We start from the raw sequence: 24,651 nt of genomic DNA, 5'->3' as shown, positions 1-24,651 counted from the left end.
GAACAGGGCTCAGTGTTGCAGCTTGTTGCACCCTAAATGTTCAAGGGGATATTCAATAAGTCAGACTGAAAGGTGCCTTGTAGTGCATCAGCTGGTCTGTCTAGGGCACAGGAGCCACACCAGAACAGAGATTCTGGCAGCTCTGCAGTGGCAGGCTCAGAGGTGGTTCAAGCCACACCAGCTGGAGCCAGGAATGGTGGTGTGCGATAATGGCACAAACCTTCTGTCTGTCCTTGGACAGGGAAAGTTGACACATATGCCATGCCTGGCACATGTTCTTAAGTTGGTGATGCAGTGTTTTTTAAATACCCAGTAAAATCTGGGCAAGCCAGAAGAGTCTATAGCCATTTCAGGCGGTCATACACAGCCAGTGCTCAGTTGGCTGAAATTCAGCGGGAATTCCACCTGCCCGTAAACCGCCTGATTTGTGACATGCCCACCAGATGGAACTTGACTTTGGTAATGCTGCAGTGGCTGCACATGCAGCAGAGGGTCATCAACGAGTACCTGTGTGAGCATGGCACAGCGACAGGCTCAAGCCTGCTCTGCTTTTTTTCCCCACCCCAGTGGCTGCTGATAAAGGATGCATGCACTGTTCTGTCACCATTTGAGTAGGTAACAAGGATTGTGAACCGTGACAATGCATACATCAGTGACACAATCCCTGTTCCTGCTGGAGCAGACTCTGCATGGCATTATGGACAGGGCACTTAAAGCAGAGCATTGGGAGGAAGAGGAGGACTTCCATTTCTTTCAAGGCCTGCTTTATGCAGACACCATTCTTCCTGCATCACAGACGACACATGAGGAGAGGGAGGATTATGGCAGCTTTGGAGGCATTGAAGCAGAGCAAGACAAACAGTACGTCAACCCTTAACGGATGGTTTTCCATTCCCAGAACCCTTGGGAGTAGTACATGGCTGGGAGGAGGCAGTTCCAGATACTGTAATCCTCACTGACACTGAGGAGTCTGCTTCTCATGCCTCTGCAAACTTGCGGTGCATGGGCTCCCTCATTCTTGAAAGCCTGCGAAAAGTCCAGAGAATACATGGCATCAAGGAGAAGGATTGGCAGCCCTCCTTGACCACCATTACAAGAGGAAAGTCTCTGAAATCATCCCGTCCTCACAGTGGGAGCAGAAGATGAAATCTCTTGAGGACACCTTAAAGAGGAGTTTATGTAACACCCTTCCCAACTCAGTAGGTTACAGTCTGGTGGAAAATATTGTTTTGAGGCTTCTGTTGGTCAAAAGAGGAGCAGTGGAAAAGAGAGCCTCTTCAGTGATGCCTTTCAAATTTATTTTAGTTCTGGGCGCCCAGAGCTATCAGCTTTCACATCCCTTTATATGGTGGGAGATTATCTAGGGGCGAAAACAGATATTGGGAGCTTTCCAGTTGACAGTCCACTGGGTTATAGGGTCATGAAAATAGACCAATGGCCCGAACTTGCCCAGTATGCAAAAGAGCTGCTGGGCTTCATCCAGCTAGGTTTCTGAATGGGAATTCAGTGCTGCCAGAGTTTTTGTGACAGATAAGAAAGCATGTCTGTCCATAGACTCCATGGACCAGCTGACAATTATCAAAATGAAACAGTCCTGGATTAGCAGCAGTTATCAAGCCCCTGATGCCTAAGTGCTTTCTGGATCTCAAATCTCTGAAAGACTGACTAGGCTACTTAGCTTTGTGGGTGTTGATTTCATCTAAAATAATTTTTTTGGTGTAGGTTTTTATGGGCACAATAACACCCATGGACCAATTTTGTCTGACAGATGCATATCATTGCAATTTTTGACAGCCAGGCCAATTCTTGCTTTCACCAATAGTACCTCTATAAGGCCCCATACACACGATAGAATCCATCCGCTGAAAAATCCCAGCGAATGGGTTTCAGCGGATAGATCCTATGGTGTGTACACTCCAGCGGATCTGTTTCCGCGGATATTTATCCCCTGGGATGGATTCCAGCAGATCAAATATTTGCTGACATGCTAAACAAATCTATCTGCTGGAATCCATCCCAACGGATGGATCCGCTGGTCTGTATAGACTCACCGGATCCATCCGTCCGAAGGGATCCCCCGCATGCGTCGTAATGATTCGACGCATGCGTGGAATTCCTTATATAATAGCGTCGCGCACGTCGCCGCGTCATAATCGCGGCGACGGCGCGACACGTCATCGCCAGAGGATTTCGGCGCGGATTTCAATGCGATGGTGAGTACACTCCATCGCATGGAAATCCGCTGAAATCCTTGAGAGGATTTATCCGCGGAAACGGTCCGCTGGACCGTATTCGCGGATAAAACCTCTCGTGTGTATGGGGCCTTAGATTTATGGTGTGAAGGCACCACCGACACCCAATGACCAATTTTTCTGCAACTGTTTGAGCGGGGTATCAAATTAAAAATTTTGACAGCAAGGTCAATTCTTGCTTTCATCAAGAGTACCTCTATAGGGTTATGGTGTGAAGGCAGCACCAATACCCAAACCCCGATTTTTCCACACCTATTACTACTATCCAAAGTGTATTAAAAAAATCTCTTATCTTGTTCCGAGTGCACTAAATTGTGGCCTCATCACACAGTCTGGCTCCCCATGTCGTTGTTTATATAAATAAAAAAAAGCTTGAATGGAAAATGTAATTTTTTGGGCTTTATAAATGTCATTATTATTTTTTTTGTTATTTCTCATTTTGATGGGTTAACTTTATGCATCTGTAAATCACTGCTCATTTATAATTTTTTTTGGTACAAACTTTTTTTTCATTGATACATGTCCCTCAGGGTAGTATTAGGTCCCCTGTAACCATTGTATGCCTTCAAAATAGTCATTTTGATTTTTCTGATTCAGGTCCCATAGACTTCAATTTGCGATGTTTAAAACTAAATAGGGGGTTCATTCAGCCCATCTCTAATAATTATGCATATACCATACCTATGGGATCCTTGTATAAGCTGGATATCACCGTAGTAAGCACCGCTACTCCAGTGATCTGCACTAGCTTTGGGGTCCCATGCAGAGCGGCTGTCCTGCTCCACTATGAACACATTAGTTTGCCCGCTCAGCATGGGCACCATTTAGAGAATGCAAAGCATTCTGTAATTGGATGAAGTGAAGAGTGTGACATCACCACCCTGCCTCTCCACAACATCCAATCAGTGAATGCTTTGCATTCATTGAAGAACCCTGAAGTAAGGGGATATCACTGAAATAGCATTGCCTACTACACTGATTTCCAGCTTCTAGAGGGATCCCATGGGCATGGTATATGCACAGTCCAAGCTGCAACATTGTAAAAAATTCCATACCTGGAATTCTTCTTTAAAGGGGCTTTTAAGCTAAAGATTTTACTACAGTCACACAGACACACACTTGAAGGCTAATTTAGATATCATTTAATAACGTCCCAGTGTGTTTTTAGAGTGTGGCACAAAATCTACTGAAAGCAATCCACATACACACATACAAACTCCATGCAGTGTTCTGACCACTTAGCCACCGTGTTGCCCTTCAGAAGTGACATGCTGTCTACATCTTTTCCTTCATATAAACCCTTCTTTTATGCTGCAGTGGAAAGAGAGAGTGATCTGAAGTGAACTTTTTTTAAAGTTTGCACATTTACAGAAGAAAGCCCTGAGATCAAATAGCTTCGCCTTTCATTCCACAGACTCTGTCAGTCACTGAATGCATTATTCATACAATGTCTGCGATTCACACGTAACATATTCCAGCGTCTTGCTTGTTATTGAAGGTGGGAACCCTTAGCTGGAGTCGAGGGACCTTATTATATTCATTCCTAATCTTGGGTGGCTGTCGATATTGTTTTTCTCCCCACTAAGGAACTTCAGTGGAAGTAAGCCAATCGTCTCATCTCTCCCCCTCTGTTTTCCGATTCAAATTTGATGCCTATAATGCTTTCTCATGCTTCTATAATTAAATTCAGCTGCACCATGCGATTATCATAACTGCAGACCACCCCTAAAAAGACTGCATTACATTAACCCTCTTTACTGTGAAATCAGTATGGTGCAGGTGCCGTATGGAGATAGCGAATGTTCATCCAGCAGAAAAAATAGGATTCCAACCTGCATGGGGGGGATATTTTTTCTTATTTTTAGGAAAATATGTAGCCTGTGATTGAGTCATGGATTTGGAACCACAAAGTCCTGATTCAGCATATAATCTCGGTGTGAGATCAGCTTGAGTTCCGAGAACATTTTCATTGCTGGCGAGGAATGATCGGGCTGCTGTGGACAACACTGGAGCAGCTACTTTTCTTTGAATGTTTTCTCTGGATGTCAATTCCCTCTAAGGCCATTAAACGTGAAATGAAGAGTGAATGTGAAATGAGGAATTGTTATAAATGTGATTTTACATGCCTTATAAAGTGATTTATATCATGGAATTGATATTTTGACTCTAATGGGTTCATGCAGTAAGGAAAGTACAAAGTAGAATATTGAAAGATGTAATAAAAAAAATGTAATAAATTTACAAAATAAGGAACTCTTAAACAAAATGTACCCCAAGTACCCTACTCCTGTGCCCCAGAACAAAGGTTACGCATTTTTAATTGCTTAAAATATTATGTCTTTCAGTGTTTGTAATCAAACTAGAGATTTAAAAAGTGCATATTAGAACAGGATGTGAGAAAAGAAAGGCTGCATCTTATAACCAAACAGTATGATAATAGTGAAGCCAAATTCCCCATGCAGTTATTGTCAGTGTGAGGCTTTCAACACAAAAAAAGTGCTTGAAAGTAAGGCCCGATCATTTAGTGAAAACCCCTTCTCTCATCGTAATTCCTTGCTCAAATTTGTAAATAGAAATATATACAGTATATATCCATACCTAGATATATAGATATATCTACACATATAGATATACATACATACCGTATATATATTTTTATGTATTTATTTCCTTACTCCAACTTTTGCCCAGTCGCTTACACAAATGCGAGATCACCATCCTTCCAATGAGATCCTGTAGGCAAACAATATTGCAATGTGCTGTAGCATATACTTCCAAAATGATGGGTACTTGGAAGTTCCCAGGATCTCACCAGGAATGGTGATGTTTGTGCAGCAGATTAAGATGAAGGAGGGACCCTCACTGTATAGTTGGACCTAGCATATGGAGCGCAAGGTCCACTTTAATCTCACTCCCCACTGTCATCCTAATGCCGCGTACACACGATCGGTCAATCTGATGAGAGCGGTCTGATGGACCGTTTTCATCAGACCAAACCGATCGTGTGTGGGCCCCATCGGTTATTTATCCATCGGTTAAAAAATTTTAAACTTATTTCAAAATTAACCGATGGATACCTAACCGTTTAAAAAAAAACGATCGTTTGTAGGCACGTCCATCGGTAAAAAATCCATGCATGCTCAGAATCAAGTCGACGCATGCTTGAAAGCATTGAACTTCGTTTTTTGCAGCAGGTCGTTGTGTTTTATGTCACCGCGTTCTGACACGTTCGTTTTTTTAACTGATGGTGTGTAGGCACGACTGACCATCAGTCAGCTTCATCGGTTAACTGATGGAAAAATCCATCAGACCGTTCTCATCGGATTGACAGATCGTGTTTACAGGGCATTACACTCTCAACCTCTTCCCCAAAATATAACCCCCTGAAATAAAAACTTTGGGCCAGATTCATGAAAAATTGCGGCGGCGTAACGTATCCCCTTTACGTTACTCCGCCACAAGTTTTCGTCGTAAGTGCTTGATTCACAAAGCACTTACGTGTTAACTTGCGGCGGCGTAATGTAAATCTGTCCGGCGCAAGCCTGCCTAATTCAAATGGGGCGTGTGTCATTTAAATTAGGTGCGCTCCCGCGCCGAACGTTCTGCGCATGCTCTGTGTGAAAATTTCCCACCGTGCTTTGCGCGAAATTACGGCGCCCCCGAGGTTTTTTTTTGAACGGCGACGTGCGTTACGTCGTTTCGTATTCCCGGACGTCTTACGCAAAAAAAAAAATTGAAATTCGATGCGGGAACGACGGCCATACTTTAACATGGCTGGTCTAAATGTAAGCCATGAAAAAGCAGGCTTGTGTTTGCGACGGGAAAAACCGACTAGCGACGACGTAAGAGAATGCGACGAACGCGCGTACCTTCGTGGATCGCCGTAAACAGCTAATTTGCATACCCGACGCTGGAAAACGACGCAAACTCCACCCAGCGGACACCAGAAAATTACACCTACGATCCGAAGGCGTACAAAGCCGTACGCCTGTCGGATCTTTGCCAAAAGCCGTCGTATCTTGGTTTGAGGATTCCAAATCAAGATACGGCGCGGCAAATTTGAAAATACGCCGGCGTATCAGTAGATACGCCGGCGTATTACTGCTGTGAATCTGGCCCAATGACCCTAGCACAAAGCTAACCTAACTTAAACAGTACTGCTGTGCACATACCTTCTCTGGCCTTGGTAATATCAGCGCCAAAATATCACCGACCTGCACCTAAATGTCACAGCTATGAGAAGCCCCTTTTAAAAATCATGATCCTGTGCAGCAGTAGTTTAAATATACAGCTTATACAGCATGCAGTAATCTTGTTCATGCCCATGAGCAACTGACTCTACTGTAGCTTCTAAAGTTAAGTCTGAGCTACAGACAGATATAAAAACATAATTCAATGCTGTTGTATATTCATGCAAAAATAATCCATTTTACATACTATTAGCAAAAATCCTTGAATCTTTCTTGATACTAGTCTCTTAAGCTGACGATACATGCGTAAAATGTGTTGATGAAGTAATCAGGTCAGTATTTTGCATTCAACCCGTGTCATTGTATTCTTACAGTGAGGAGACTTCCTTGCTATCAGACTACACTGATCAGAACTGCAGTCTATAGCACCCAGCTTTGAATTAGCGAGGATTTACCAACAGGGTAGTTTTGACTCATAGTTAACTTGTGAGTCTTATGCCCTGTACACACGATCGGATTTCCCGTCGGAATAAACTCTGATGGGTTTTTCCGACGGAATTACGCTCAAGCTGTCTAGCATACACACGGACACACCAAATTACGACCGTCTAAAACACGGTGACGTACAACACAACGATGAGCCTAGAATAATGAAGTTCAATGCTTCCGAGCATGCGTCGAATTGTTTCCGAGCATGCGTGTTTTTTTTCTCCGTCGGAATTCCATACAGTCGGAATTTTCGATGGGGCATACACACGCAAAGCAGGAACAAAAATTCTCTGGACAGCTGCACTCTGAACAAACTATAGCCTTTATTAAAAGAAGGACAGCACTACAAGTCACAGCAAAATAAAATAAAACCCAACTGCTGACGCGTTTCGCACTGAAACTAGTGCTTAGTCATAGGCATACACACGGTCGGAATATCCAATGAAAAAATTCCGTCTGACTTTTTCCATCGGAAACTAAAATCGTGTGTACGCGGCATTACAGGAGTTGTAAACCCTCTAGGTTTTTCACCTAATTTGATCTTGTAAATGTTTGGCAAATGTCACAGTCACTGCTTTACAAATATATCTGTTAGTGTTAACTGCTTAGTTGTAATGTATGTCATTCCAGGCCATTAATGATTGGCATACTGACTGCAGCAGCATCTTTTTGTTTTATCTAGGGGACAGTTGCCCCTGCAGTGGTCGTGGCCAGGAGGTATTATAGAATCCGATACAAAGGAAAAGGACTCCTCAGAGTTGGAGCTGAACAGCCCAAACAGCACTAGAAAGGTCATTGTAGAAGACTGTGAAGCTACATCCAGTAAGCCATACTGCAAACTCTTCAAATTAACAGGATCCCTTGCTAGCGATTCAGGATCTTATTGCTGCCATTACAAATATATCAATGCTAAGGTTAAAGGTGCCACTGCTGCAAGTGTTCATGCCTTTGTACAAGGTAAGACAAAAATATTTAAATAGTTTGTTTTCTCTGGGTTCTCTGAATGCAAGCAGGCTTTTGTAATTCTTAAGCCTCATACACACGATCGGATCTCCAACTGACTTTTCCGTGGATTTTGCTCCAAAGGGCGTTATTCCGTGAACTTGGTTTGCATACACACGGTAGGACTTTTTCAGCAAACAAACACGAACCTAGTGACGTAATAGACGTACTACGTGGTTTTTCTGCTCTTTACCGCCACCCTTTGGGCAACTTGTGCTATTGTTGTCTGATCTTTAGCATTGGTTCTGAGCATGCGTGTTTGTACTTTGGACTTAAGTCCAATGGACTTGTGTACACACGATCAAATTAGCCGACGTAGGACATTTGTTGCCGGAAAGTTTGTCTGTTCTCACAGCGAACATTTGTCTGATAAAAAAACGAAAAAGTTTGTCTGATGGAGCGTACACACGGTCGGATTGTCCACAAAAACAGATCCGTCGGACATTTGTTGTCAAAAAGTCTGATTGTGTGTATGGGCCTTTAAAAACACATCAAGCCTTCCAATGTTGTGTCTGATTCTGATTTTCTTCTTTTTCTGAAACATTTAACTTTTGTGGACTGGAACTTCACCTTCCTGTCACTCATATGCTTTTTTTTCCCTTTTAATTTTAGATTGGGAACGGCCATTCATCAACCCAATTGGGACTCTTTTAATAAATAAAAATACAACCAGAGTCCCATGTCAAGTGTCCATTCCAGACCTAAATGTCACTCTGAAAACGGTATGCAATAGTACTAAATGTCTGTTAAAAACCTGAGGAAATAATAATCCTATTTTTATATTATGTTTATTACTATAATCATCTGACATCAATGAATAGGTAAACTTTGAAACTAATTAGGCCAGATTCAGAAGTGTGTATTGTGATAATCAGCAGTATAACTGCAATGTACAGTATTGTACGAAACAAAAGTTTAGGTGTGCAACAAAATGGCAGTCAAGGTGTGTTGAGACCCCAATATTAAACTATGAATTATAAAGTGCAAATGCTGATGTGAAAAAAAGCTATAATGATGATAGGTGAAGGTTCAATTTTTCATTAATCAATTATACCACAGAAAGTGCAAAGAGCAATTCTAATCAAAAACACGCCACAATGATTGTGATAAAAAATGAGGGCCAAATCCACAAAAGGGATACGACGGCGTAACTGCTGTTACGCCGTCGTATCCCTGTTCCTAACTATGGAACTGATCCACAGAATCAGTTTTCCATAGTTAGGCAGAAGATCCGGCATGTGTAAGGGACTTATGCCGCGTACAGACGGTCATTTTTTGTGATGAAATAAAATGACATTTTTAAATGTAGCAAATTAGCACTTAAATTAGCAAATTAGCACTTACGGAGATCCACGAAGCTTTTCAGCTTCGTTTTTTCTTCGTAAGTTTTAGTTTGCATACGCAAAATTAGGGCTGCTTTTACAAGGTGTAAAGTTAGTACACCATGTAAAAGCAGACCTTTCTGTCCAGCAACGCGATTTTTTTTTAATTTTGAATTTTTTTTTTCCCGCCGTATCTTTTTTTTTTTTCGACGCAACTTTATTGACCCGTCGCAATCCACAAAGCTTGGCGTAACGTAATTTTGCGCTATGCACGTTGGGAAAATGACGTCACGAGCATGCGCAGTACGGCCGGCGCGGGAGCGCGCCTAATTTAAATGGGAATCACCCCCATGAAAATAGGAACGCCTTGCGCCGGCGGAATTTAAGTTACACAGCCCAAAATTTCTAGGTAAGTGCTTTGTGGATCGGGCACTTAGGTAGAAATTTTAAGGCAGTGTAACATAAATGGAAAAAAATAAGTTACGCCGGATCTTTGTGGATTTGGCCCTATATGTGCATATGACAGGGATATAGTAAAAAAAAAAATGTATCTATAACAGAGTCTAAATAGTCCTTCTTGGTGAAATAAAAGTGCTCTTTTAGTGTTCTATATAAAATAGATCCCAGATAATCTACCACTTGATTTCCACCAGAGTGCAGGTGCAGACAAACAGGCTGCTTACCAGATTCTATGGTCCCTGTGGGGTCAAATGCACTTCAAAGCTATCCCCTGTGAAGAAAGCCACAGCTCACTCCTAGCCCAGTTCACAGATGTCCCGATAGTAGCAAGCCAATGCTCTGACTCAATGTCTCAGGAATCGGATCATCGGTTGCCTTCTTCCAAAATCCACTATTCACTACTAGTGAGAGAGTAACAAAGCTCACAAAATACCACAGGACAGCTGGACACTCTCCGCCAACTTCCACTATGTACTCTACAGCGGGCTCCCCAGGACTATTTAGACTCTGTTATAATTTTGTGGCTATATTGAAGTGCTTGTTCGATGGATATATTGTTTTGACTATAAAGATCTATTTATCACAATTGTTGCGGCGTGTTTTTGATTAGAATTTCACTTTGCACTATATGTGATATAATTGATTTACGAAAAATTTCACCTTCACCTATTCTCATTATAGCTTTTTTGCACATCAACATTTTCACTTTATAATTCATAGTTTAATATTGGGGTCTTTTATACCATTTTTATTTAAACAATTGGAGACAGCACAATTTAATTTTTTTATTGTTTATGTTAATGTAGTCAAGTGTTCAGCTACTTTTTAATGCAGCAGTCTTGATATGCTGGTAGGTTAATTGGCTTCTGTCTAAATTGGCCCTAGTATATACAGTAAATGTGAGTTAGGGACATTAGATTGTAAGCTCCTTGAGGGTAGTGACCGATATGAATGTACAATAGATACGAAAAGCTCTGCGTAAGTTGATGGCGTTATATAAGTACCTAGATAGTAATAATTATATTATTAGCCAAGCGTGAGTCTGTTATTATTATTATTTTTGGAAAGGTGTGTTGAGAACCTATTTAAAATGATGGGCTTCCCTACCATAATGCTAATGTTAATGATAGTGTGTCAACAGAATGTATTGTAATACACGTGTAGGGGTAATGATTAAGCGTTGACTCCAGTGTAAAACGCATCTACCTGCCTGTCCCCCACTGTACTTGTTCCATCTGTTATTTGGTTTTAATGTTTATGCTGAATAAAGTGGATTGATGGAGTGCAGCCATCCAGATTTTCCTTTACTTCTATTGTGCAGTATGCAAGCTGGTCTGGCACCTGATTTGAGGAGTTGTAAAGGAATCATTAGAGGCTACTTACCTGGAGCAGCGAGTGATGACATGTATGATAACACAATAAAAATGTGTGAAGCAAACCTTAATTCTAATAGTCCCCTCTTGCTGCCCCTATACTAAATAATCGTTATATATACTATGTTGCATCAAGTGACACTCCTGTCCGCTTATGTGACTGTTGTACATAGGCCCCAATAGCACAACTGTATACTTGCAAGCCTGAATAGGGATGTATTTTCCATTAGGACCTATACAGAACAGGTCCCTGCTGACTCCAAGGAATACAGAAGCCACACTGAGTGCAGGTCGCCCTCTTATTAATGTTCAAGGGGAGGGAAGGCAGTTTAGGCAAAAACTTTTTAAGAGTTCACTGACTAAGGCCTCGTACACACGACCGGTTACCTCGACAGAATCCATCAAGAAACTTGGTGGCAGAGCTTTTTTGCCGAGGAAAACGGTCGTGTGTATGCTTTTCATCGAGAAAACTGTCGAGGAACTTGACGAGGAAAAATAAGCTATTTTTCCTCAACGGGAGTCTCAATTTCCTCGTCGTGTTCTCCGTCGGGCTGGTTTCGACGAGAAACATGATTGTGTGTATGCTAATAAACCCGCGCGTGCTCAGAATGACGTATGAGACGGGAGCGCACCTTCGGTAAAAGTAGGGTTTGTAATGGAGATAGCACATTTGTCACGCTGTAACAGACTTAAAAGTGCAAATCGTCTCCTACTAAACTTTTAGTTAACACCCAGTAACATGAGATTAGCAAAAGCAGCCCCAAGGGTTGTGCCAGTGGAATCGAACTTCCCCTCAACGACGAGATTTGGTCTTGACAGTGTGTACACAAAGAAAGCTTGTTGAGTTTCTCGACAAGCCTAACAAGGAACTCGTCGAGGAAAACAATGTGTCTTTTCCGACGAGTTCCTCGGTCGTGTGTACGAGGCCTATGCTCAGGAGATTGTAACCGTAAAGACAAAGGGATTATTAGGATCAGAGTGTTTTCTATCTATTAGAGGAACTGTAATCGTTAATCATCTGATTGTAACCATCTCCTTACCAGCTATTTCTATTGTTGTTTTTCCTATTGGTACAAAGCGACACATACTTTAGAATGTCTTTACCTTACTCTAGATCAAGTAAGGTGCTAGATGTAGAGGGGATAAAATAGATTTGCATTGTTGGCATAGCAGTACATCATAGCTGTATGTTTTTTTCCTATGTTGCTCTTGGTATTGGGATCTCAGCTTGTTAGCCTTCATTCTACAGAGGTGGTTCCAATAATCAGATCACTGGGGTTAGGCACTGTGTAGGCATTTTTTTTAAAAGAAAATATAGGCATCTACCTTTTTTTCTTTTTTTTTTTTTTTGGGATGAGAAGTGTAGAACCTCTGTAAAAATTGTATTGCTGCCTGTGTCCCCTTACAAAATTTCACCTCATTAGCTGTTCCAGTTACCACATGGAAATTGAGAAAAGTCTGCCCAGTGGGACAATAGACAGAAGTTTTAACCCTTTCCCACTTCAACCTAAAAATTGTGTTGACTGGTGATTCACTTTAAAAACACTAATTAGGGGACAGGTGAATGGGCGAGCTAGAGAAAAACCTGGAGTAATGAATAATATGAAATTCATAATTTTGTTTTCCTGTCGGAATCCAGTTAAAATGGTTAATAAAGCTCTTGATATAAACAATATTCATGTATCTATCATGTGTTCTTTTTTAGCATACTTCTGTTATTATACCGGATGGCAAGAGTGTCTTATGGGACAACAAGGAAGGAATGTTGGTCCCTGCCGACTGGATAAGAGATGCTCTCATGGTACAATGTCTGACAATCATTGACAAGAAGGAACATTCGTCAAATTATTTCTTTGTCCATTTTACAGGTAGGAATTAAACCAGCCTATGTAGACACCAGCTTTAGCCAAAACTGTTCATTTAATTTTGGATAGAGCAGGAAAGACTAATGCCGTGTACACACGACCGTTTTTCGGGATGTAAAAAATGTCATTTTTTTTATGTTATTAAAAACGATCATGGGCTCCAGAGCATTTTTCACAACGTAAAAAATGGGCATTAAAAATTTAGAACATGCTCAAAATTTTCACTGCGTTTTTAACGTTGTCGTTTTTAACGTCGTAAAAAATGGTCGTGTGTGGGCTTTAACGACATGAAAAAACCGCGCATTCTCAGAAGCAAGTTATGAGACGGAGCGCTCGTTCTGGTAAAACTAGCGTTCGTAATGGAGATAGCACATTCATCACGCTGTAACAGACTGAAAAGCGCAAATCGTCTTTTACTAACACAAAATCAGCAAAAGCAGCCCCAAGGGTGGCACCATCCCAATGGAACTTCCCCTTTATAGTGCCGTCGTACGTGTTGTACGTCACCGCGCTTTGCTAGAGCATTTTTTTTTTCACGATCGTGTGTAGGCAAGGCCGGTTTAACAATAATCGGGTTGAAAAAAACGTTGTTTTTTCTAGACCATTAAAAATGGTCGTGTGTACGCGGCATTAGAACAACTGTCAACATGTCAAAATGGTGTAGCTCTTTTTTTTCACTTATACAAACATAATTGCTATTTAAATGTTACACCATTATTTTTCAATTATATCACATATACTGTAGTGCAAAGTGCAATTCTAATCAAAAACAAACTGCAACAATTGTGATACATAGATCTTTATAGTCAAAACAATATATCCATCAAACAAGCACTTCAATATAGCCACAAAATTATAACAGAGTCCAAATAGTCCTTCTGGGGAGCTTCCCACTGAGGTCACATATAGAAATAAAAACCCAGCACAAATTTTACCTCTTCCATTTTCTGTTTATGTCTAAAACAAGTTGACTGGAGTAAACTTTTAAAAAAAAAGTGTAGAGAACTAAGCAGAGTGTGTTTCCCTTAACAATAAAATAAAATTGAAATTGCAACCATTAAAAATATTTAACTCCTGTGACTCCAGCATAAGCAAATCAATAAAAAGTCCTGTATTTTGCACATTGCTTTTTATGCTGCCTTATTTCGCAAGTCTTTTGATTTCAGATTAAACATGAATGCAGCTGACAGCAGGGGTCCGGTATGTCCCTGTTCTCAATTTTAGGGACAAATCAGGCCCAAATTTTTGCCTGAATTCAGACCTGAAATGGAGCCACACAAAACACCTGTGCAATCCGGTCTGCAGCCGCTCTGGAGATGTGTGAACTGGCTCCATTAAAGTGGATGTAAACCCGAAATTATTTTATTTATTTTTTGATGTCACAATGTACAGTATAAGATTTCCTATCATCTATGCCCAGTCTTGCCACACAGAGTTAATCCAGCTCTGAGCAATCCTCTTTTTTTATTCAGTGAAATAAAACGGGCTTACAGAGAAAAACCTTAGGCCTTGTACACACGGTCGGACAAAACCGATGAAAATGGTCCGACGGACCGTTTTCATCGGTTCACCTCTGAAGTGGCTGTACGGCCTGATATGTGTACACACCGTCAGTCCAAAATCTGATCGGGTCAGAACGCGGTGACGTCAAACAAGCGACGTGCTGAAACGAAGTTCAATGCTTCCAAGCATGCGTCGACTTGATTCTGAGAATGCGCGGGTTTTGAACCAATGCTTTTCTGTACTAACCATCGGTTTGGTCCGATCGGGCAGCGGTCCATCGGTTCGGTTTTGAAGCATGTTTTAAAATTTTGGACCGAAGGAAAACAGACCGATAGCCTATACACACGGTCGGTTTGGTCTGATGAAAATGAACTTCGGTTCATTCTCATCGGACCAAACCGACCGTGTGTACGGGGCATTAGTCTGTTCCGCCCCCTTGCTGTGAGTGACAGGTTATTTACATATCTCATGCACTAGCCTGGAGACAGGCATTATTTTTTAATCCCACCCCCACTCCTTTTCTAAAGTCATGTGGTTACTTTTCTGGATTTTGACTGGATGTTAGTGATCATAGCAAAATTTAGTGTAATGCCGCGTACACACCATCACTTTATGTGATGAAAAAAAACGACATTTTCTGTGAAGTAAAAAATGACGTTTTTGAAACTTCAATTTTCAAAGACGAAGTTGCCTACACACCATCGTTTTTCTCACAATGTTCTAGCAAAGCGGGGCTACGTTCTCACCACTTTTTCCATTGAAGCTTGCTTCATAAGTAGCTTCTGGGCATGCGCGGGTGAAAAAACGTTGTTACACACGGTCAATTTCTGTGAAGTAAAAGTTGACGTTTTGAAAAACGACACATAAAATTGAAGCATTCTTCAATTTTTTTTGGTCGTTTTTTAGAAGACATAAAACAACGTTTTCCCCCACACACGGTCAATTAAAGTGACGTTTTTAAAAACTTCATTTTTTTTTCATCACATAAAGTGATGGTGTGTACGGGGCATAAGGAATACACAGGAAAAAATGCATGTTGACAAGGGGAGTGTAGAGGAGGGCGGGGAGTCTACTGACATCACAACTCCACCCACAGAGCTCCAGACAACAGATCCACCCACAGAATCTGCAGTTTTTCAGTTCTTATAACAGACAGAGGGGAGACATTTGACAGGTAAGGATACATGCAGGAGACATGTATATCCTTATAGATAACCACTATGGCAGTAGTTTAGAAAGGATGAGAGTGGGTTTATATCCACTTTAAGAGCCAGTCACAATCTCCTGTCATGCGAATTGAATGTGGGGGAAATCCGCATCCAATTCGCACTAGTGTGAACCCAGCTTAAATTTTTTCTTGAGTGCTACAATATATTTATATATATATATCTTTACGTTTATTTATAGGTTACCATTTCTATGACATGTACCTATCTCCTAAGGACACAGTGGAGCTGCTAGTAGGAGATCAACTTGTACTGAACTGTACTGTAATTGCTGAGTTTAATACTCCAGTCTACTTTACTTGGGATTACCCTGGCAAACAGGTAAAATAATATATATTTCTAAACTGCCCCAAATAAGTTGTTATCCCTAGTTAGTGAACTGGATTGTTTATGTATGTCTATATACTGCACACACACGCATATATATATATACATACAGTAATATAACAAAAGTGAGAAAAAATGTCTATCAATAAAAATGAGAGAAAAAATTGTAACAGAATCTGTAACAGAAGCATCTGTCTAGGTATTTGAACGGCAATAATGGGATATCAGATCACCAGTAAAGTTCACTGGTGTGGTCAAGACCTGGGATTTAAATATGCAACTGACAAAACAATAGATCAAAGTTAACCCCAAATAAATATACACAATATTAGAGTGACTAAACTATCAAATTTAAAGGAACTCATTCAGAATGAATGCTAGACCTTGGGTAAAATATGAAAAACAGATGCTCTGAAAGAGAACCACATAGACCGTGGCCAGACCCCAGAAAAAGTGGCATTCGGCCACAATAATGGTGGAGCTCCTTTAGAGTATATGTTGATAATGGAGGCAAGTGTCAAGACATCACTGGAGTTACACCATCAGTGGCCACCCAGTCTAGGACACGGAAGGCAATGTTCCTGGGAAAAGACCAGCAGAAGTTGTAGGCAGATGTTGGTTGGCCATCACATGGTTGGAGTAATGGTTGGTAATTGGCCCAAAGTGTCCAAATATGATGTGTAAAGGAAAGAACCCACCCAGAAAATAAATGCTAGTAAAATAAAAATAGATGCTACTGTACTTTTGCCATCTATTACACAAGTGGTCCCTTAAACTGCAACCCTTTATTTTCTCATTTAACTGGCCCTTGTAGCACTATTTCTTTCACTGATACTGGTGGGGCACTAATCCTCCCACTGACAACAATGATGGGACCTTATTGCTCAAGCACCATTAACCATTCTTCCCAATGGTACCAAAGATGTGGCACTATTGCCCCCACTGAGTCCAATGTTAGAGAACTATCCCTCCCATGGAAAACAATGATCAGGAACTATTCCTTCCACTGAGACCAATGATGGGGAACTATTCCTTCTTCTGAGACCAGTTCTGAGGTAATTTTTCTCCCCTTGAGACAAATGATGGGGTACTATTCGTTCCCTTGAGATCAATTCTGGGTCATTTTTTTCTCCCACTGACCACCAACATTGAGTCATATTTTTATTCCCACTGGCCAGAGTGCAGCCCCCTACACTCTATAGGACAGAAAACTAGTTTTTTGTTTATAAAGTTTTGGAACCCCTGTACTACACTAACTGCTGAAAAATACCAAGAGAAAACAAAGGAAGGGAATCCAGATAAACAGATGCAGGGGGGTAAAGGAGAATAAACATAACTGAGCAAAAGCATAACAACATCCCTGGCATGTTTAGCGAGTTCGCATATCCTGTTTTGTATCGAGAAATGGCTAGTAATCCTGAAAGCAGTTAATGTTTCTTTTTCTAACTACTAGGCATGCTATGATGACTGGAGTATTATACCGTCATTATAAAACAATCTGGTAGCTTCCTGTGTACTGGTAAAAGTGAGCAAAACATTTGACAAATAGAATATATTGAACACAATATGTTGAACAATTCAGAATCCAAAATGTTCTTAAAGGAAACCTATAATTTTGAGAAATATGTAAGCTGCCATGGTTGACCTTATTAAAATGTCAGTTGTATAGCAATATCTGACTTCTATACTTTATATATCTCTGACCTGTAACGAGCATGCAGCTTGTAAAACTTAGGACGGGTCTCCTGAATTGCATAATTATGTGTTAAAGCTATTGGATCAACATGACAACCAGATAATTAGCAATTTCAGAAGGCAGGGTCAAGAGTAATGTTATTAGTTTTTTCTTTAACTACAGTGAAAAAAAATACCAGTTCATCCTGTCAGAAATCTAATACTGTAGCTAATAGCTGTCTGTGCTCTCTTACTGAGCTGCAATTTCTCTAGGGTAAAAAACATCTCCTCAATATGTTATGGAGAAAAATAAATGGAATATCCTGTCCAAGGGTGACAACACTGATCCTTCACTAATCATCCACCATTGTGTGAAAGTAGTCACACTAGAACAGAAATATATATATATATATGTTTTAGAGTAAACTTGATTTTGATATGCTTTAATCACAAATAATAAATGATTGCTGCTTTTAATCCTTGCAGATCAACCGCCCTGTAATAGAACAGTCCGATCGTCGCCCCCAGAATGACCACACAGAAATGTACAGCACTCTTATCCTGCCTGAAGTAAATCAATCAGACCTCGGGAAGTATGTGTGTCATGCAATAAATGAGAATTGGCACTACCAGGAGAGCAACGAGGTCATTGTGCACGGTACAGAATGAATGGGACAGTGAACAGTGCGGGTTATTACGTAGTGGTATTGTAGCTAAATTACTGTAGAAAGAAGCTCCAAGGGATAAAGCTTGAAGAGCATTTAAAAAATGATTTATGTTATATTAACCCAATCTATATATATCTATATATATATTGCAAATAAGCTTAAAGAAAAAATATGGCCAGAGCTGTTTTGGTCCTACTTCTCCTGTGGATCACAGTAGTGCACTTTGTTCTGCACTCGTGTGACCCATATTCAGCTGACAGCGGGCTGAAGTCCACTATCGGCTGATGTCATTTAGCTGTTCTAGGCTCTGGAGAGATCCTGTCTTTAAGGCTGCTTTCACACTGGGCGGACGTTGACGATAAAACACTGCTAGTTTAAGCGCCATCATTTTTATCCGGCGCTATTCGGCCGCTAGCCACTTCTGGGACTTTCATCTTTCTTGATGATGAAAAGTAGGGACTGAAACATAGAGTCATTTAACCTGAGACATGATCCCCTGTGTGTCCTCTACAAGTTCCTCTGGTGTGTTATTGCAGTGATCGGCAAATATACATTAAGTTAAGATATGTTTTTTTTACAAACATTTCCTAACTTAAAATTTGATTAGCACATGTGTTAAATTAGTATGATAATTAGATAAACTCATAAATACCCATGGCTCTGTGGAATGGCCAGTGGGACACACTTGGCTGTCTGGAATGTTGACTGCAATGTGTGTGTGGTTGATCTGGTTATTGTCCTAATGTCCTTGGTCTGCTAAAGTACGCTTGCAAATGACTTGTGAAGCAAACATGAATTATTCATTGATAATATCATAATTATTCATTCATAATATTGTACTTTGGCTGACCATACATTTTCTAAACTCTACACTGAAAGCTCAAATAGATAAGGTTCTTGCATCTTGTTAATTAATGTTTTGCTATTCAATTATATACAGTTAGCCACAGGAAATATGTTATATAGTTATATTATCTGTAAAAGCTACCTTTGTATGTATTTCTTCGTTTACATAGTGCCAGAGAAGATGATGGTGCTTTTTTATTCAATAACATAATAACGTATCATCATGATAGGTGACTAGTCTCAAGCTTGAGATCTTCTTTTTTCCTAAATCCCAGACAGATTAAAAAATATATATATTTGCACTATATATTAATATAGTATAGTATATATATTAAATTAACCATTATTAAAGATGATCTCCAAGAAATGTAAATCAGTATTTAAGTTACACAGATCTCCATTTAGTTCTTCTTAAGATCTGCTGCTTTAATCGCTTGGTTAGAACCACTGGTCCATGTCGCCAGCACAGTTCTTGGCTCTGGCTCCACTTTTGGTACTCAAGAGATCCCCGTAGACTTTCTATTGGTTTAACTGTCTTAATTCACAAAATGCAGAACAGAGTATTGGCAAAGGATTTTATTGGCAGCAAATTCTGATTTTATAGTGGGAGATTTTAAGAAGGACTCTATGGAAGTAGACTTTTGCAACTTTATATTTTCTGGAACTTTTTTATTAAATGTATATTACAAATTGATAACATATCTAAACCTGGGTTCATTTGCTTAGCACAGTGCTGTCAGTCAAACACTCTAAACATCATTACAAGAAGGAGGGTCATAGCGTAATGAGTCCACATTTAGTATACTGTATATATTTAAACTGTGGATTTTTCTACTTGTCTTTAGTTCAACTTTAGTCTTTTGGGGGGTGTTTATTTATAGAAAAGTTATACTTTCATTTCTCACTTGCTATTTACTTTCTTTTCCTACATAGAAAATCCTTTTATCTCTGTGGAAACAAAGGAGGACACAGTCTTTGAAGCCACAGCTGGCGACAAGATGGCAAAACTGCCAGTGAAACTCACTGCCTATCCAACTCCAACATTTCAGTGGTATAGTCAAGAATTATTTTTATTTATATATTTGCTAAAGATATGTCTGCCCACTATTACTGGCTACAATGCAGTATTCTCATTCAAGGCATGTACAGTTCTTTAAAAGCTCTCACCCCCGTAGTTTTGAGCATTATGTAAAGACCAGTTGCTTAGTATTTTCATGGAAATGAAGGAAGTGTTTGCAGCCTAATATCTAATAATGTAATAACAGTATTCAGTATGTTTTCATTTTTCAAATCTTTATATTGTTCTCCATGTTTGCATGCAGACTAAACTATCCAACAGAGGGCTATAACAAACACTGCTAGGGCTACATGAGATGTTACTACAACATCTTAAAGCTAAGCTACTGAACTCAAGCTTAAATTAAAATATTATTTAAAACGTCATTTACCTGTAATATACACCTATTCTCAAAAACTGCCCTCTGATAAATTCCTCTGCATAATCCAGTGCCCCTTCTTTTCCTGGGTGTATGATGCCCAATGTTCACTTCCTGGGAACATAGATCATCATGGGCATGGGTGGAAAGGTTATTTTTACTAACCTTCCATTTCAAAATTTCTTGGTCAGAGGCTATATACACATGAAATATGTTTTATGAAGAGAAGAGTTTTTATTTTACCTACAATTAAACATGGGTGCGTTCCTCCAGCAGATTCCACTTTGCTCCATAATACAAAATTCCAAAAACATTCCAAGATGCTTAATTACAAAATGTTATTTTCCACACGTTATGGTACATAAGAGTCTACTTCAAGAAGACAATTTTGGGCATTCCTGCCCTTCATCCCTTCATCTTAATGCTGCTAAATTTGTCTTGGACTTCTTCTAGGCATTAATGAACTCAGGTCACAAAAGGGTGCAGTTCAATGCTGGAGTTCATTGCACAACCCTTTTCTGTAGTTTTTCAAATGTTTTATTCAGTAGATGTACTGTTTGATGTACTTTGCTTGTTTTGCTCACATAACATTTGAGCTAAATAGCTAAAACAAATAATTAGCAATATAGATATTAATTTGCTGTCTATTGTTTCTATATTTTAAAGGGAAACTCCTAAACTATGTTATTGCATGGCATATACAGTAGTTACACAAGTGGTTTTAACTTACAATTTAATATGATGAAAAATGTGTAATTTTAAATTGCCTTTCAATTTCAATTAGTGGATGCTATGATTTTCAAAAAAAAATAAAAAATTAATTTCCTTACAGCATGGTTACCTGGAGGTGATCTATAGACCCTTGTGTACAGAATACTATCAGGGATTACACTTCCTTGTTTAATTGGCACAATGATTTCCCAGAAGACTGAGATACAAATACAATTTCAGACATTCTCTGCAGTAGTTTTATAATAGGTGAAATAATCTCTATGTTTTCACTTCTAAAATGATGTAGACAATGCATCTTTTAATACTGAGATGCTCAGATGGTTATAATGAAGACAGGCTCTCCTATTCAGAAACAGCGGGTTTGGTTTACTAAAACTGGAGAGTGCAAAATCTCGTGCAGCTTTGTATAGAAACCAATCAGCTTCTAGTTTTTTTTTGTCGAGGCTTATTCAAACAAACCAAAGGTTAGAAGCTGATTGGCTACCATACACAGCTGAACCAGATTCTGCACTCCTCAGTTTTAGTAAATAAACCCCAGTACGACAAAGAACATGGGAAACAAACATTTGTTTCTTTAGAACAGAGAAAAATCTTGCTGAAGGAACCTGCAAAAAAGTTTGATTTTACCTGAGATTGTTTTTTTTTTTCTCAACAAATTTAAAAGAAAATTCAGGCAAGGTGCAGTACTCAAAGTAGAACAAGTCATAACCACCAATAATTAAACAAAAAAGGAAGATTTCAGACATTTTAGCAAGTCACTAGTTAAGGCAAAATTAAGGCAAAACTAAACAAAAGAACTCACGCACACACATAATTAAATAGATTAAAAAAAAAACCCTCTAAATCAAGAAGAATACAGGAGCATATCTCTTTCATTTCAGCAGCCCAAAACTTTGGTGGTAAAATTGGTTATTTTGTGGCAAAATCAATTTAACCTGAATCACTGTGCTCATCCCCAGTTGCAATACATTACTTCATGTCTGTGCCCTTTTAGAATGTTATGGAAAAAATACCAGCGCTTTTTTGAGCATTTAATGATCGCCTATTCCTTGGAACAAGGAGTTTGACTAATGTTATTCCTATATTAAATTATTTGCATCTTAGTTTAGGTAGGTTTGCAGTCAGCTGGCATAGAAATGGAAATTGACCAAAAGCCAAGTTGTAAACGTTTGTGAAATATGCTGAGCACAATAGGAATTTTACCTCCATTTCCTTTCACAGGTTTAAAGATGGGAAGCCAATAACATTTAGCAGCACTTACGGAAAGTACGGCCAGTCTCTTCACTTTTTGCAGATCAGGGAAGTGGTAGAACAGGATGCTGGAAGATACACTTTGGTGCTGAAGAATGAGCAGGCTGAATTGATGGAGCAGGTCACTTTACAACTTGCAGTGAATGGTAAGTGGAGGGTCAAATAAAGAAAACATCCAGTTTTAAGCCAAGTACAACTTTTCTTAGGTTGGGAAGAAATGTTCAACTTTTTAAATTCTTCTAGATCTCATATGTTTTAACAGGGATTCATTCAAGGACGTATTTAATCTCTTCTGAGCCGCCATAAGAAATGTGTACCACAGCTTCACAACACAGCATAACACATCATCTGCAAATGCAAAAGCCTATTCCTGCTAAAAGTCATGCTATAATAGAAATGTATTTGGTATAATTATAGTATAATGATAGGAATTCTTAAATGTGGACCATAACTGGATTCCACTCAACCATGTTGTTGCATTAGTATATATGTGTTACCTTGTGGGCAATATTGATGCTTGACTATTGTAATGTGAGGACTGTAAATGTTGTGTCCACAGAATTCCTGTTTACTGAAATATAAAGAGCATTCTGTAGATACTTTGGGGGAGATTTACCAAAACTGGAGCAGAGAAAATGTGTGTCTAGTAGCCAATTAGCTACTAGGTGGTATTGTCAACACTAAATTAAGAAACTGATTGTTTTCTATGAACAGCTGCACCAGATTCTATGGGCTCCGGTTTTAGTAAATCTCCCCCTCTGTGCTCCTTGTATGATCGATACTTAATGGGCAGAAGGAATACACAATGGTAAAAGCTGTAGATGAAAATAGGATTGAGGTTATAAATACAATTCGTATAACGTATTTTACTTTTCCAATTTACAGCACAAAATGTATTTGAAAAATGTGGCCATTCTTCCAGATTCCATAGCAACCTGTGTTTATCAGTGAAGTCGAAATAACACAGCTTAAAGTATATGAACTAGCTAATAAGATTTTCATGTGATATGAAAACAAATATCACATTTGTTAGTGAACAACTTTTATGGGTGAACTAACTTTTTGGTAATGCTCCAAAATTACCATCATTCTTCAAGGTCTTAGCTGCATCCATTCCTTATACAAACTTAGTATCTGATTATATGCAGATGTTAAGGTCATTGTCCACAACTGTAGAATCTCAGTGTTTGAACTTGAGTGCTAAGGGGTTTAGTGTAATCCCAGGGTCCCCAAGCACGGAGCTTTAATTATGGGGTCACCCAGAGTCTTCAAGAGAATCACACAGAAACTTCATATATGCTTTGGTTGGTGGAGGATGACGCTCAGCTGATGCTGGTGTTCTTCAAGATAGTTTGAAAAATAAAGCAAAGTAAAATCAAATACATGTTTTGTAAAGCATAGTACTGTACATACTCTTAAGATCACCTTTACAGCTATAAGACAGGTTTTAGGAGGACTGAAACATGATTTCATGACTTTTGAAGGACTTATACAATAAACCAAAGGATGTCTATGTTTGCCTGAAATTGACCCTAAAGTGTTACTGTAGGAAATATTTCTCACATCTTATGAAGCTGATTGGTGGTTCATGGAGTTAAAGCCCAAACAAATATTATTATTTTTTTTGGTAAAGTGGGGAAGAGTTAATGTTTGTCTATGACTCCATTGGGGAGATTTTCTCTTATTTCATGTCTTTACTATTCTTACTAGAAATGTGGTTGAGGTTGCGACCAGAGATGAGCTTTTGTTTGTTCTGAACCAGGTTTGTGCTTGAACCCGAAAGTCAGCTGCCATTCCTGGACACAGTGTACACTAATGTACACAAAAGAGGAGGAACGGTCATGACATTATAGACGTAATATGACAATGTGGCCATATTAGGTCAGTGATGTCACAAGCATCACTGCCCTCTTGTGTATGTCAGCTATGGGCAGGGAAATCCTCTGTCTGGGGCTTATTGGTCCAAGAATGACAGCTGAATTCATAGTTCAGACCTGAACACAGATCAGAGCAAACACAAGGCTAACCCTAGTTGT

The 24,651-nt window shown here is 39.5% G+C and overlaps 1 protein-coding gene across 2 annotated transcripts in view; it reads left to right on the top strand.

Annotated features, from left to right (window-relative positions):
* FLT4 (fms related receptor tyrosine kinase 4) overlaps nt 1-24,651 on the top strand; it is a 340,007-nt gene that overhangs the window by 193,516 nt on the left and 121,840 nt on the right. For both annotated transcript variants that reach the window (XM_040345001.1, XM_040345000.1), the window contains exons 3-9: nt 7,614-7,888; nt 8,546-8,655; nt 12,793-12,955; nt 15,863-16,002; nt 18,169-18,340; nt 20,130-20,247; nt 22,586-22,761. In XM_040345001.1, coding sequence (XP_040200935.1) covers nt 7,614-7,888; nt 8,546-8,655; nt 12,793-12,955; nt 15,863-16,002; nt 18,169-18,340; nt 20,130-20,247; nt 22,586-22,761 — 1,154 coding nt within the window. The remainder of the gene's footprint in view (nt 1-7,613; nt 7,889-8,545; nt 8,656-12,792; nt 12,956-15,862; nt 16,003-18,168; nt 18,341-20,129; nt 20,248-22,585; nt 22,762-24,651) is intronic.

This window comes from Rana temporaria, chromosome 3 (genome assembly GCF_905171775.1).
Source record: "Rana temporaria chromosome 3, aRanTem1.1, whole genome shotgun sequence".
Classification (NCBI taxonomy): Eukaryota; Metazoa; Chordata; class Amphibia; order Anura; family Ranidae; genus Rana; species Rana temporaria.
This window is presented reverse-complemented; position numbering and strand designations above follow the sequence as displayed.